General features: G+C 38.1%; 1 protein-coding gene across 2 annotated transcripts in view; it reads right to left on the bottom strand.

Annotated features, from left to right (window-relative positions):
- The window catches only part of LOC103701677 (importin-9), a 35,015-nt gene extending 20,944 nt beyond the window's left edge, over positions 1 to 14,071 (bottom strand). Inside the window, exons 1-13 of one of the 2 annotated variants that reach the window (XM_008783834.3) lie at positions 13,805 to 14,071; positions 12,933 to 12,994; positions 12,483 to 12,575; positions 11,954 to 12,125; positions 11,630 to 11,745; positions 11,361 to 11,447; positions 11,155 to 11,271; positions 10,947 to 11,010; positions 10,720 to 10,862; positions 8,993 to 9,040; positions 8,837 to 8,905; positions 4,083 to 4,158; positions 2,385 to 2,515 (exon numbers count right to left, since the gene is read on the bottom strand). In XM_008783834.3, the coding sequence (XP_008782056.1) occupies positions 2,385 to 2,515; positions 4,083 to 4,158; positions 8,837 to 8,905; positions 8,993 to 9,040; positions 10,720 to 10,862; positions 10,947 to 11,010; positions 11,155 to 11,271; positions 11,361 to 11,447; positions 11,630 to 11,745; positions 11,954 to 12,125; positions 12,483 to 12,575; positions 12,933 to 12,994; positions 13,805 to 13,928 (1,302 nt within the window). In that variant the 5' untranslated portion in view covers positions 13,929 to 14,071. The remainder of the gene's footprint in view (positions 1 to 2,384; positions 2,516 to 4,082; positions 4,159 to 8,836; positions 8,906 to 8,992; positions 9,041 to 10,719; positions 10,863 to 10,946; positions 11,011 to 11,154; positions 11,272 to 11,360; positions 11,448 to 11,629; positions 11,746 to 11,953; positions 12,126 to 12,482; positions 12,576 to 12,932; positions 12,995 to 13,804) is intronic. The other variant, XM_026802453.2, reaches the window with a different exon arrangement.
- Positions 14,072 to 14,458: the final 387 nt, after the last annotated feature.

Raw genomic sequence — 14,458 nt, 5'->3', positions numbered from 1 at the left:
AGAAGTGCACCAGTTGTCACATCCTAGACTAAAATAAATGCCAAAATTTCAAATGCAACAAGCAAACCTACATTGAAAACACCACAACCTTACAGAGATTACAAGGCACATTTGCGCTTGACTCCTGTTGCTGCTAACCATTGTTTGAAGAAACACTTCGAGATCATGTCCCATTGCCTCCTGTAACTTGCTGCTATCGAGAAGGGACCGAACTCACAGCCTACAGCAGTAGAGATTGTAGTATATTGCACTTTTGACTCATCTGCAGTTCGACATTAGCAATGCACCAGTTGCCTGGCTGCATAAACCTTCCTTCTCTTTGACAAATGAAGGAAAAGAAACTGCATCTCCCATGGAACCACTAGCTTTCTACAATTAGAGATGGTGGAGCATTAGAGGAGATGGGAGGTGGAAAGAGTGCAGGGTAGGGAGTAGAAGGGAGAGGGGAAAGGGATGGGGAAGAGAAGATAGAGAGAAGAGGGTAAAGAGATAGTGACATGATAAGATGTCAGTAGAAAAAGAGAGAGAGTTGCCGGTTTGATGTGGTTATAGGAGGGTACAATTGGGATTCAGTTTTTTATGTGTTTGGGTCTCCTCTAAGAAAGCACAAAGGTCAGTTCTTCCAATTATTGTGTTATCCAGGCTGGCAATAGCCAATCAAGGGCATGGGAGACCTGGGCAAGGCTGCCTAGCATTCCTCATGTCATTGTTATGGCCAATAACATATTTGTAGTGCCCGTTAAGCATAGGCTACTTTAAATGCTCACATCACAGCTCTCACAACTATTATTCAAAATGACACAAAAAATGACATGTAGGTAGGAAAACCAAATCAGATTTGGGTTGGCTGATGAAAGGATTTGAGTCTCAAACCCGAAAAGCTTTATGCAGGATCCATATCTGATCAGGAACTTGGTGAAGCATGGATCCGTTGAACCTAGACTTGACTGGAAAGTTAGGATTTTAATTGGATCAAGTTTTAGTCCTTAAATTTCATGATCATTGCAACGAAAGTGAATGAAGGACAATAGACTGCAGTATTGCACATTGGTGGTGTGCCGACCTAGAATTAGCATCTTATATACCATATCATGGTGTGCCTTACCAGAGTTGCATGCAAAGCATTGAGCGCCAAGCACTTGCACAAAATTAGAACTATGCCAATGCCATGTGCCATGTATAACAACCCAGAACCTCATCCAAAAAAACTAGCTAAAAGGTATTGTTTAGGTTCATTGGCCCTATATAAGTGCCAAGATCTTCCCAGCGCACAATCAATGCAGAACTAAATACACATTCACACAGGTCCTCACACCGTGTGCAAGCAAGACATTCCCACAGTACATATGACGTTGTGTGATGCATGCCAAATGGCATTTTTAACTATCATAAGGCGACTCAATAGAACAAGTGAAAGAAGTAGGATAAGGGAGAGGACTTGGTGGTGGACAAATGGTAGAAGATGTTGTACCTATTGGAGCAAGGCATAAGGGAAACTTGATAATGTAGTATGGAAGAAAGATTATTGTGAATCACATGCATCACACAATACCTATCATATGTTGGCAGGAAAGGAGCATAACTCAATTTTATGTCCAATTTAGAAAAGGAAAATATTCTCATCCATATCAAGGATATATGTAGTTTGGTGCATGCAACACAATAGCCCATTCATTGTCCAGACCCACTCAAAGTAGATTACTGACACTTAGGATGAAATAATGATAACCAAAATCACTACAATTAAAGAAAAAGAACTTTAGTAGTATTGGATCTAAACAACAACGAACTGAATTCAATAAAGCCTATCATTAGTAATCTCACCAACCATGTCCATGCAAACATTAGTGAAAAATTAATAGCAAACAGAAAACATATATGACATATTCATAAACAGATACCTAAAACTAATTCAAAACATCGAACAATTAGCATAAAAAGTTTCCAAAACCTTTAACTGTTTGATTAGTTGTTCATTACAAGACATACATTGTTTGGAAATCAACAACTTGCATGCTTAGTTCAAGCCTTGGAAGTTGGAATAGTAACGGTTGATATTTACTAGATATGTTCATTACACGAGGAAAAATAAAAAAATTGGTAAAGTTTAATTCAAGCAAGAATAACTTTAACATGTGCCAGATGGCAAGAGCACCATCTTTTTACCCAAGTGTCAAAAAAAGGCATTTGTTTCATTGAAAGAATTTAAGTTAATATATAACCCTCTGAGTCATTAATTTTGGCTCAAAAAACATTAAAAATTCAACACATGATCAGAAAGGAACTGACTATATTTGTCAGATGCATGGAAAGAGAGAGCTAGCCAGCAGAAAAATAAGAAGCGCCGGATCATGTAAAAAAAGCTGCAAGCTCCATTTACTCACTCTCCACCAATCTGCAGAACCAGCAACTTTTGCTTGACGTGACTCATTGAAACGTTTTTCAGAAGCCTCAATTATAGAATCAATTCCTTCTCCATCAAAAACATTAACTATCTCTTCCAGCAGGAGAGAGCCTGAAAATATGGTTAATTATTAAGGGCATAACAAGAAAACAGTCGATATAATAATTCAAAGAAAGTTGACAAAATCATATAAATTCCAGAGGAGAATGGCATTACAGTGATATATGAGGCAAGTAAATATCAAGAAGCTACACATCATCATGTGCAAGACAAGAAAAGATTCCAGCATCTGTGATTAAAAGTCTCCAATTTTAAAATCCAACCAAATTTACTTGACTGGCACACGAATTCCTCATGGCAAACTCATTGAAATATGAGATCAGCTAGGATTGAGCCAAAAAAGAAAAGCCAAAATGTCACTTCATCCAACTGGTTCAGCAAGGGGCAAGAGCTACTTCTATGGGGACACAAGATAATGCAGTTCTAAGACTCCATTTGGTGTCAATGATACAACTTGACAATATGAGACTAAATAAAAAGTCCTTTATAGCATGCATCAAATTTTGATCGAACTAATAAAAGACAGCCATAAGAATATGAGATTAACATGCTAGTCAAAAACATGAAGACAAACTCTGATAACAATGAAAGAATAGAATCCATTGAGCCTTCAAGAAATGATAGTTAAAAGATATCAAAAAAAAATTGAAAGAAAAGAATGATAACAGATGCAGGAGACAGTCGAGAACATCTAGTTCATTTTAATGAGAAAGATTTTACTGCCAGTTTCTATTTTGCCCTATCAAGTAAAAAAGAAAAAACATACGGCAAGGTACAACCAAGCATAAGCCCAGGGAAGACAATGAACATGGTTACCATGCACAAATTGTTACATATTCTAGGGAAAGAAGGTGCCGTATACAAGAGCTGATAGGTATGAAACACTAGTACATTCAAGAATCAGCTTACCTAGGGCACAAAAATCTTTTGAGCTCGTATGAGCATCAATATATTAACCATTACATCTAAAACAATGATAAATGTTCGCATGAGACACTCCAAAGTTTATTCACCAAATTAGTAAGACAGAAAGTAGAACTTCTGATTTGATTTAATTAACAGTAGTATATCAAAGAAAATCATCATATGATAACATAGCAAGTTCATGACCTATTTAGGTTACTCGCAATTACCACAAGCATCCCACTATCTCTATCAAACAGAGGGCCCATGTCGAGAATATGGAAAAACCAAATAAGGTGAGATGCCCTTTTATGCTCCTCACATTTCAGATAGAAAGAAAGGCCACAAGCAAACTCATCAAGATTGATAAAATTCTTTTAAGCAAGCAAACAATCAGCTGAAAAGCTGTTCTATACACATGAATACATAGATAAAACAAAACAAGATTGATAAATTTAGACATGAATAAAAGAAAGTAACAATTCAATGTGGCAACATTATATTAACATATACTGCATGACTAGATGGATTTGTATGCATGTACTCAAATAAAGGGGACAAATAAATACTATGCTCTCTGAAATTCTCAAAGAATACAACCATCTAATGAATGACAAGTCATCTCATTTTAAGCCATGACCTCATAAAGTTCAAATGAAAGACAAATATATTTCATGCAACCTATTAAGAATCTCATGAGATAAAGAATTAGTACCTGACACACGACAACTGTAAGTAGCATCATCCTCATCGGCAACATACTGGTTAGCATCTAACGACCATGTATGTATCTACAAAAAGAAAAGAAAAAGTTGGTTATTACACTGAGAATGCTTAGAAATGAAGAACAAGAGAACAACATAATGAAACTAACTAGCCCGATTCGATGTTTCAATTAACTTGAGATAATTAGTGATAGCAACTTCAGTTTTAAAATCTTAACTATGGGTGAGAGCTTGCTGAAGGTGCAAGTACTATAGTCATTGGTTTAGATTTATCATCCACCACCTACAATTGTGATGAAACAAATAATAATTTTTTGCCGGAACAAATCAGGCATTTGTGCACTAAAAGTTTCACATGTATGTATCAACAAAGTATCAGTATGAAGTTGAACCAATACTGCTCATACCATAATTCCATGTAATACATACAGTGTTAAATAGCAAGTGCATATGTTACAAAAGGAAATTGATATTAATCGAAGTTTTAATTATTTATAAACTCTTTTCATTGGCCTTCTTTCATTTCTTCCAAATCAATAGCACCAAGTATCTCCAAAACCAAAACAAACAACTTATCAGTGTTGATATAACAAAGCTTGTAAACTAATAGCCCAATCAGATATCAATTCATTATATTTTCCTTCCTAGCACATCTATAGTAGGTCTGTAAGTACCCATAAACCTTCAAACAAGTCAATCAACTCTACCACCATCTACTCTGGTAGCCAAAAAAAGTCATTCAGAGAGATTTCACCAGAAGTAGCAATCCATGATTTAGATCTGCATGCCTTCTTCAGCAGAGATTCGAAGTAGCAGAGAGTTGACTTAATGCGGAAGAAGGATAAGAAGAAGGATATGTAGCGAGCTATTGGATTCTGGTTCCACTTTAGCCACATCCCAGCGAATATGACAAACAATACGTACTACATGTCTGTAATTTCCGCCATACAGGCTGCCAATCCCAGTGTAGATTCTTCGAGCCCAAAAGACATCTACGGTGAGCTTCTTGACAGCAATAAGGAGGAGCTAGAGAAATGGATTGCCTCCTACAAGAGCAAGTGGCCCACATATGGACTGACTGTGATGTGTGATGGTTGGACCGGTCCTACCAGACGGAGCATCAACTTTCTGACATACTGTGATACGAAGACTTTCTTCCACAAGTCGGCTGATACTTCTGATCAGGTGCACAACTCCACGTACATCCTCAAACATATGGAGGGAGTGATTGATCAGGTAGGAGAAAAGAAAGCCGTACAGGTCCTCATTAATAATGGATCACAATATAAGGCCGCCAAGGGATCTTGATGGAGCGGCGGCCACATATTTTTTGTACCCCATGTGCGGCACATTGTATTGACCTCATATTGATGGACATTGCGAAGATCCGTAGGGTGTAGCATACAATGGAGACAGCCCAAATTATCACCAAGTATATTTAGAACCATGCTTGGATCTTTTCACTGATGAGGAGGTTTGCAGAGGAAGAGATTTGAGATTAGAAGTCACACGGTTTGCTACCAACTACGTTGCATTTGATAGCCTTCTTAAGAAGAAAGCAGCCCTATCATATGTTTGTCAGACCCGAATGGCAGAAAAGTAGATATGTCTAGCACGACACTGAAGGGAGCAGGATTGAAGACTTGGTAACGAGGAAGACATTCTGCCAGCGGACCACTGTGATAGTAAAGGCTATCAGACCATTATATGAAGTGCTTCGGGTCGTAGATAGCGAAAGGTGCCCTCAGATGGCCTTCCTGTATCACATGATGAAGAAGGCAAAGGCTCAGATCATGAAGGCAGATCTAGCTCATGTTCAGGAGTACATCAACATCATTGAGTGGCAGTGGAACTACCAAATGGATAGAAACTTGCATGTAGTAGATAAGCAAGAACATTGAAAATTAGACTGCTCCTGTACTGGTATAATTTTAATAAGATGATCTTCTCTATGTGCAGCATACTATCTGAACCCCCCGTTCCAGTACAGTGTAGCTGGAATTGGTATAAATGACGAACTTCTGGCAGCTCTGCGTAATGTCATTTACAAGATGGAGTTTGATTTAGAAGTTATGAGTCATGACCCTATGTCTAGAAGAGGTAAGTTAACTTAAGTGGCATATGTAAGTTAACCGGTATCTTCTATTATTAACACAGTACAACACAGTTCTTTTTCACAGACCAAATTATTTAGAGGGCAGCAACAACTTTGGACAGCAAGCAACTGTCATGAGTCAGACAACTATGAATCCAGGTATGTTACACATCAGAAGGACATTCAACTGGCATTAGATGGTTACTATGTGGTAATATCTTATATCTATTTTTCTTCTATTTTTGCAGCTGAATGGTGGATTTATTTTGGGCTGTCCGCGAAAAATCTTAAGCGACTAGCTATTCGGATCCTCTTTCACATGGTCTCCTCAAGTGGCTGTGAGCATAACTGGTCCACCTTCCCCCTCATCCACATTAAGCAGAGAAACTGTTTAACACAGAAGTGCCTCAACGACCTTGTATATATATGTTCACTGCAATCTGAGGTTGAGGCTAAAGTGCATTCAGGAGAAAATGGAGCTTAAGTATACAGATCCGATCTATAGTTCTTTCATTGATGATGACGATGATCCTATGATTGGATGGCTTATGGACCAACAGCAGGAGCCGGAGCTTGATGAGCCAAGATTGCCTCTACGACCGGCTAGCTTCGCAGCCAGCAAGACAAGGATCGATACAGGACAATGGGCTGAGCACAATATTCCATGCATTCCTACAGTTGAATAGCCATAGGAAAGCCAGTCACCACATGACTCCTTGTTCGAGACATCCTCTCAAAGATATGATCGAGAAATGGTTAGACGAGGCCACTACGCTTTTCGATCGACTCGGTCAAGAGGATGACATAGCCAGGCAGAGATAAGCACGAAGGGTAAGAAGGCAGCTGCCCAGCACACCAAAAAAAAATACCTGCAGCCCCAATGAAGAGTGTCGAGGAGTCCTGGAGCAGCAGCGATGCCAGTTCTGATGGTCGTGAATATGTTGGCCATGGAAGGAGTGGAGGGAAGAAGACCACTGTTTATGAGACAATCACAAGATGGCCTTCGATGCACCAGTGAGTTCCAATTTACACAAGCTATATAAGATCGAAACCACGGTGGACGATCTGGCAGAGCCCGCGAGGTTACGATTGCATATAGAAGACGGGCTCCTCGAGGTCATTTAGGAGGACACGATGTAGCTGTAGATGACCTTGCATGTGGAGTAGAATCCATAGATGTATCATGTTTCAAGTCTTATACTATATCATTATCTGCAGCCACAAGCAGCCTATGACCCTTACGAATACGGATAAGGATATGGTGTGTCTGAGGTATTTTCCGGTGGCTACTATCCTATGTAGCCCGGAATATCTCATGGGTCGAATTTTGCTGCCGAAATATTCAGATGGGCCCCTCCACAGTCGTACTATCAGCAAAAGGACACCTCTCAGAGCCAGAACTCCAGCGAAAGATCCGAGAGTGCTTATAATCCGGCGTGCGTTCCTCATGGGATGAACATACAAAACTACAATGTCGCTTGGTCAGAGGGGAGGGTTGATGTGTTTCCTGATTATGCTGATGATCCGGATATCTACGAGAGGCATCGCCACTCGACCTGATTTTAGATATCATTATGTATGTTTGTTGGACTTTAAAAGTATGTAATTGATTATATCTTGATTTGGAGATATTTTATGTTGTTCATTTTATGATTTGTATCATTTCAAAGCAATAAAATGCGCCATCTAGTTTAAACCGGAATCATAGAAACATAAAAAAAAAAAAAAAAATCAAATTAGACTTAAATTTATAGAAAAAAATCGAAAAAAGAGAAAACTTTTCAAAAAAAATTAGGGCATGTTGGTGCATGAACCAGCGTGCTGAACCGGTTTAGTCCGAATCGGTACCGAACCGTACCGAACGCCGACCAGTATGGCACCCAGTACCGATTCGGTGATCCTCGTCTAGTATGCACTATTCCTCGATGAACATCAATTATTTTTCTATTCTCAAACAACCTTTGACTTTTATAGCTTTTGCTTGCTTTCATATGCCTCAACTCATAAAAGTTGACTCTAGGACGTCTTAACAACTAACCACACTGACCTATACAGACATTGGATGGAAGTTGCCACCATGCTCTAAACCAACCTCTTGTTCCCCCAAATAGACCCTGCCACAAGCCATTACATGCTAGTCTTATACATGGCTTTTATGCACTAGCAACCAATTCCTAAAACGTGCCAGATGGGCGACCAACAAGATCCTAAAACTAAGGATTAGACAGAGCTTTGCCTCCATTTAGATTTGAATCTACCTATGCCATCATAACTAAGCATTTATGGCTATTCTATCCACACTTGTTTTACATGAATAAAACAAGCAAACAGCCTTCCAGCAACTCTATTGAAGCATGGGTTCATGTGTGTGTGTGTGTATGCATGTATGAATGTATCCAACCTTCATTATCTAAGGAGAAAAAACTAAAGTCTGCTGATTAATAATTAAGATATTTTTGAGGTTGCCTGTCAAAGATTGAATGACTGGACACATGTTAACAAGTCCGACAAATCCACAAAACCTAGTTTAATAAATCTAGAAAATCTTGATCATGTGCAACCCAATATTTTTTGACTCAATCATTTAAAGATGCATCTTATACAACATGACACAATCAAGCAAATTAAGCAAAAAGAAAACCACCATACTTGTTCTTCAGTCATCTGCAGAAAAGCTATAGTGTAATACACCAGCTCTTTGATGTTCATCCTGATGACCTACAACAAGCAATCCCCAAAACATTATTTCATTATATGGACATGCAAAGAACAAACCCGACTATACAAAGCATTCGAGCAATGTACCTTTGCCAATCTAGAGGTTCCCACCATGGTTAACAAAAATTCGAATAACTAGGATTAACGACAACATGTCAGTGATGAATCATAAAGTTCTTAAGGAATTTTTAAAATTTAAAATAGAAGTAACAGAGAATACTTCATGTTGCAACAAGTATATACATTAATATCTTCAATAAACCTTAAAAACAAATAATGAAATTGTCATGAGTTCACATACACAAACAAAACAAAGGAAACTCATTGATTTGGCCTAGATTCTAACTTTTTTTTGAAGACTGAATATCAAATAAATAGGATAAGACTAAATATACAAGAATGAATATAAATGAAATAGAAACGTGTGCGCGCGCGCGCATATTATAATCACTGAGAAACTCGAAGCATATGCTGAACTTTGTTTCTCTTAGTGCTATTAACTTAAATTCATTTCAGAAATTTAAAACTTTAATTGATAAAAAGACAAGCTGCTAACAGATTCAATAATGCAAAGTAACTTAACCAAATATAAAATAAGAACAACGTTTAAACAAATAAGTTAAACATCTCAACAGTCGCAATATTATTTATCTATTACATGTCAATAAAAAATCTTATCAAAACTCGTGGCAATGGATTTCAAAAGAATCAAAACCATGCACCCTATGTATAATGTAGGAATAAGATTAGTATCACTTTCTATCTACAGTGAGCAATATTCAGTGGTTCACTATTTTTTGATTTAATTAAAAAAACAAATTAAAAAAAGTAATATGCTTAACAAAACTGCAATAAAGTCATTTGTCGATACTTTAGCTGGCAAAAGCTTGAGTCCCAGCAGCTTAAATCATGAACAGGTTATATTTTATATTGTGCAAGAAAACCATTGGCCATGTTTATATTTTGTAAACAAGGAAAACCTGAATAAAGTTGTTTTATTGCTCTATATTCTTTTTTTATGCGACTTTATCCTGTTTTAACATGAATAAATTTGAAAGTCTGTTTGGTAGGAAATTGCGAGTTCACAGGAATACTTACAAAAGATACCATAATGCTATTATTTTCACACTATGACCCACAATCATTGAACCCAGAAGCTAAAAGCATGGACTGAAGTAGGAGTTTGGAGAACAATCGATTTCGGGACTCAAAGATATTATGATGATCACATTTCAAAGAAAGATGGAGCAGAAGAATTTGTCAAGCAGCATTCCTAAGGTAACAACTTTTGCCTATATTGACAATGCCTGGATACTGATTTTGCCCAAAATTTGTTAGCAAAAGAAGTGATATAACTCACTTTTGTTGCACAGAAAAATATTTTACAATCCAGGAACATGATGGAGAAGAGCATCAAAATAAACCCATTAATTGTATCAATGGCAAATAAAGACCTTGATATACTAGGACTAGATCACGAAACAAAATTGCAACAATTAGTTTTGAGTGTTAGTTTTGAGCATCAAAAGAAATCACCTGAAACTGTCAAATTGAGGTTCAGGGAAAAACTCAAAGTTAGATCGACTCATTGCTCTTATTAAGAGAAGAGCAGGCTATTTTTCTCAATTAACAAAGGCAAAAAGATGAACATGCAAAGGAATCATCACAAAAATTGATTGTTTAGTTAACGTCCTACATAACTATTTGACTCATCATTTCTGTAAGTTTTGCTTCAAAACTCAAACAGGTACTTGTCTTAATAAGAGTTATCTGGATGATAAAATAAGAACTTGTTCCCCAAAGGATACTAATACCTGAAGGACAAATGATTCAAGACTTTGTTCAACACCATCAGAGTCATATCTCCCAGAATGGGAATCCTCACTACCTTGGATTGAAGATAACTGATATACTTCTAGAGAAGAAACAAATGTCTGCCACAAAGGTGCAACAATGACTGGACCAAAACCAGATGTCAATTTTCCAGATAAGAAAACATGGAACCTACAGAATAAAAAAAAGGAAAAAAAGATATACTTGCCAGAAAATTGTGCTTCAGTGAGGCTTGGAAAGTTCTGAACAAACTGGAGTAAACATTTGAGCACCTGATGATACAGGAAGAATACATATCAGACAGTTTTCTTTCTCCCTGTTTTGAGGAATGATTAAACAGAGCCTGATCACCACATAGCAGCCAATTTTCATTTGAGCAATGATTTGAGTCTCAATAGATCAAAAGATGCAGCTACCTCCATTCTAATGCTCCAGTCATCAGGATCTTCAGACCGCACTGGAGGTTGTAGAATGATGGAGAACTGCTCCATCAATGAACTAAGCATTGGCATAATCAATGCAATAGTTTCTGACTGCACCAGCAAAATTTGAGTCACTTTATAGGAACACATGCAAAAACATTCATAATACACAAACAAGAAAGAAAGGAAAAGCAGACTACCTTGTATACACCACTCATTGACCCCAGGACAGAAATGCAGGAGTGGATTATTGAAAGAGCTTTTGCACGCAGAGATTTTTCATACAGCTGCTAATAAAAAATAGAAAATCATGCAATGAAGTAAAGCAAATAATAATGCAATTTTAATATGTTGGCAGCCAATTTCATGCTTCATCACAAATAACAAACAAGAAAAAGAAGTGTATGAAGCCAGTTCACTCAGATGATTAGCATGGTTATTTTTTTAAAAAAATGCCACAGAAACTCACATGAGGGGATGATAAAATTGTATTCAAGTATGGGAAAAGAGTGGGGACTAATCTCGGAACCAAACTATCATCCAAATCACCAGAGAGAAGAGCTAAACATCTTAAAGCTCCACGAACTGCAAAGAAGAATGATAAAAAACAGTAAAATAGCCATAATCAAAATTTTAAAAAAACAAAAAATATAATAGATAGATGTTTCTTTATTAAAGATCCATAAGATTCAACTCAAGAAGACCAACATACATTATACTGTGCATTTCACGATGATTTACTATTGTTTACAGCTATTCCAACTATGGACCTGATGAAATTTTGAGAATTTACCTCCACTGATGTTGCTCTGGTCACTTATCAACTTCAGGAGAAAAGGCAATAATTCAGGCCAATCCTCTGGCCAATCACATTGTGCAATCGATACCACTGCCATGCCAACAGCAGTGCGAATTTTCCCATGAGAGTCATCCAATGAGGGAAGCAGAAGTTGACGTATAACTCCCTGATATTTTTTATAATTTAGAAAGAGATCATCTGATGATATATGGAAATTAATGCCAATAATATTTGCAAATGAGCTGATATATAGCCCGAAGCATTTGTTTCTCATGAAACTGAAAGCAGTAGTAAAAGCTTCAGCAAAGCAGTGACCACATGCAGAGAACTACATAAAGTAGCAATGCCAAATCCATAGTGTCAAGAAGTTCTACAAAAAAACAAAATGGCATTGATCATCATATGATCATCATGGGGTCAAACTTTTTCAAAGATATTTTAACATTAAAGCACATTTCCAAATGCTCAGCCCCTTGAATTGGTATAATATATATCATAAAAACAGAAGGAACTGAAAACAGACCTTTTCTGCAGCCGAAACAACAGGATGTATGAAAGTCTCTTCATCTTCCTGCCAATGCTGTTTTATGAACTGCTTTAGCAAGACAGCTGCCAGGTAGCGAATGTTAAGTCTCACAATGAACAATTCTTTCTTACAAGGTTTGCAAGGTATGTTCACTGCTAACATGTTTGTACAGTATCAATATGCCTAGTACTGGGGGCGGTTCAGCGTATCGACACTTGGTATGCCCCCTGTACCAAGTATCATTTCAGTATGGGTACAGTTCGGTATGCCCGGTCTGTAGCACTACACATGAATACTGCAAACCTGGCTTTCTTAGCACAGCACATCAAAAACAATGTGTTAGTCCAAGCTCTGCAGAATTCTTAACGGAATAAGAGGATGAGATGTATGTGCATGCATGTATCAGTATGCATATATAATCTCTATGTACTTCAAAGACCAGGATATCTGACGTAATCCAAATGGAATTTTCTTGTTCACAGTGATCTTGGCAAGCGCAGCTCCAAATCCTTCAAGGAAACCAAAAATATAATATAGCACATTGTATGAGTTTGGGACTTTCGAGCACATAAGGAGACAAAGAAAATTTGAAAACAATGTAGCCAACAAAGGGACAAAGCAACACTTGTCATGGAGCAAATATAAGGAAGAACAGACACGAATACACGTGGTTCAAAAGTTTGGAAAACAGGAACCGAGAATTAACAAAAGAATACCAGCTAATCAACGCTTGCCATCCAACAGCACAAAGAAAACCGCAGACTTGGATGGTCCAAGCCAATCAAGAAAACAAGTCGAAAAAAAAAAACAACCAGCCATTGACTAAGGTATCAATAATCTTGTGTTCCGGGAAAACAAGAACCAAGATGACATTAGAACCTCACAACCTGGCCGTGAGCACGGCACATTTTTTGCCAAAAAAAAAGACGAAATTGCCAGAGAAAAAGAAATACCAGGAGGGTTCTTGTAAATTACCAGCAATATAATCAGGAAAAAACAATCTAAGTGGGGGGCGAGTAATTATAGCATTGGAATTTCGAAGTTTTCTTGATCAGATAATCAGGAAAGTATTTGATGTTGGAGGAATCTTGACGGACATATGAGCAAAACAAGAAGAAAAGGATTCTTGGACATAATCACGAAGAGGTTCTTGAAAAATAATCAAGAATCGTGCCTTCCGGGAAATATTAGGAATTTGAACTTTTCTTGATCAGAGAATCAAGAAATTCAAGGTTTCTTGATTGAAGGAAGCTTGAAGTATAGAAGCTAAGAAGACATACGAGCGAAACAAGAAGGAAAAGATCGAGAGTGAAGCCTACCTGCTTGTAATGAAGCTTGTTGCAACGAGGCCTCGGCGAAGGATCGGACCTCGCGGTTGGTGTCCAGCGTCGCCGTCAAGCAGTCGATAAGCCATTTCTGGTCCTGATCCACGATGGCTTCCATCCAGAAATCCTAACGAGAGGGCCCAAGAACACGGAGATCCCGGTTTCGAGATCTCCGGATCTCGTCGTGGTCGGGATGAGGGGAGGAGTGGAGGTTTTCGCCCGGAGAATTGCGGAGCGAAGTCGCGGAGGGGTTTTAGGGTTTTTATACCGCGTGGGGTGGCCACGGGGTTTAGTTCACCGAACGCACCCGGGAGAACGTCGCGAGCCAAGTCGGTGATAGGGATGTCGATGGGCCGAGCCGGCCCAAGCCGTTAGAATACTGTTTGAAACAAACCGAACTTGGGCACATGTTGAGGCCTTAGAGTCGGCCTGAATGTTGGTACCCTGAATTGAGAGGCCCGGTTCGAAATAACTTCCACCTGTACCGGACTGGGCCAGTTTTAAGCTTTTTTTTTTTTTTTACCCAAACCAAAGTTAGGTCTGCGCCTGACCAGCCTGGCTCGACGCTTCTCTTACTTTCTTCTTCTTTTCTTCTTCTTTTTTTTTTAGCTAAATCGAATGATTCATACAATACGAGTACAGATACGC

Source organism: Phoenix dactylifera, chromosome 1 (genome assembly GCF_009389715.1).
Source record: "Phoenix dactylifera cultivar Barhee BC4 chromosome 1, palm_55x_up_171113_PBpolish2nd_filt_p, whole genome shotgun sequence".
NCBI lineage: Eukaryota > Viridiplantae > Streptophyta > Magnoliopsida > Arecales > Arecaceae > Phoenix > Phoenix dactylifera.
This window is presented reverse-complemented; position numbering and strand designations above follow the sequence as displayed.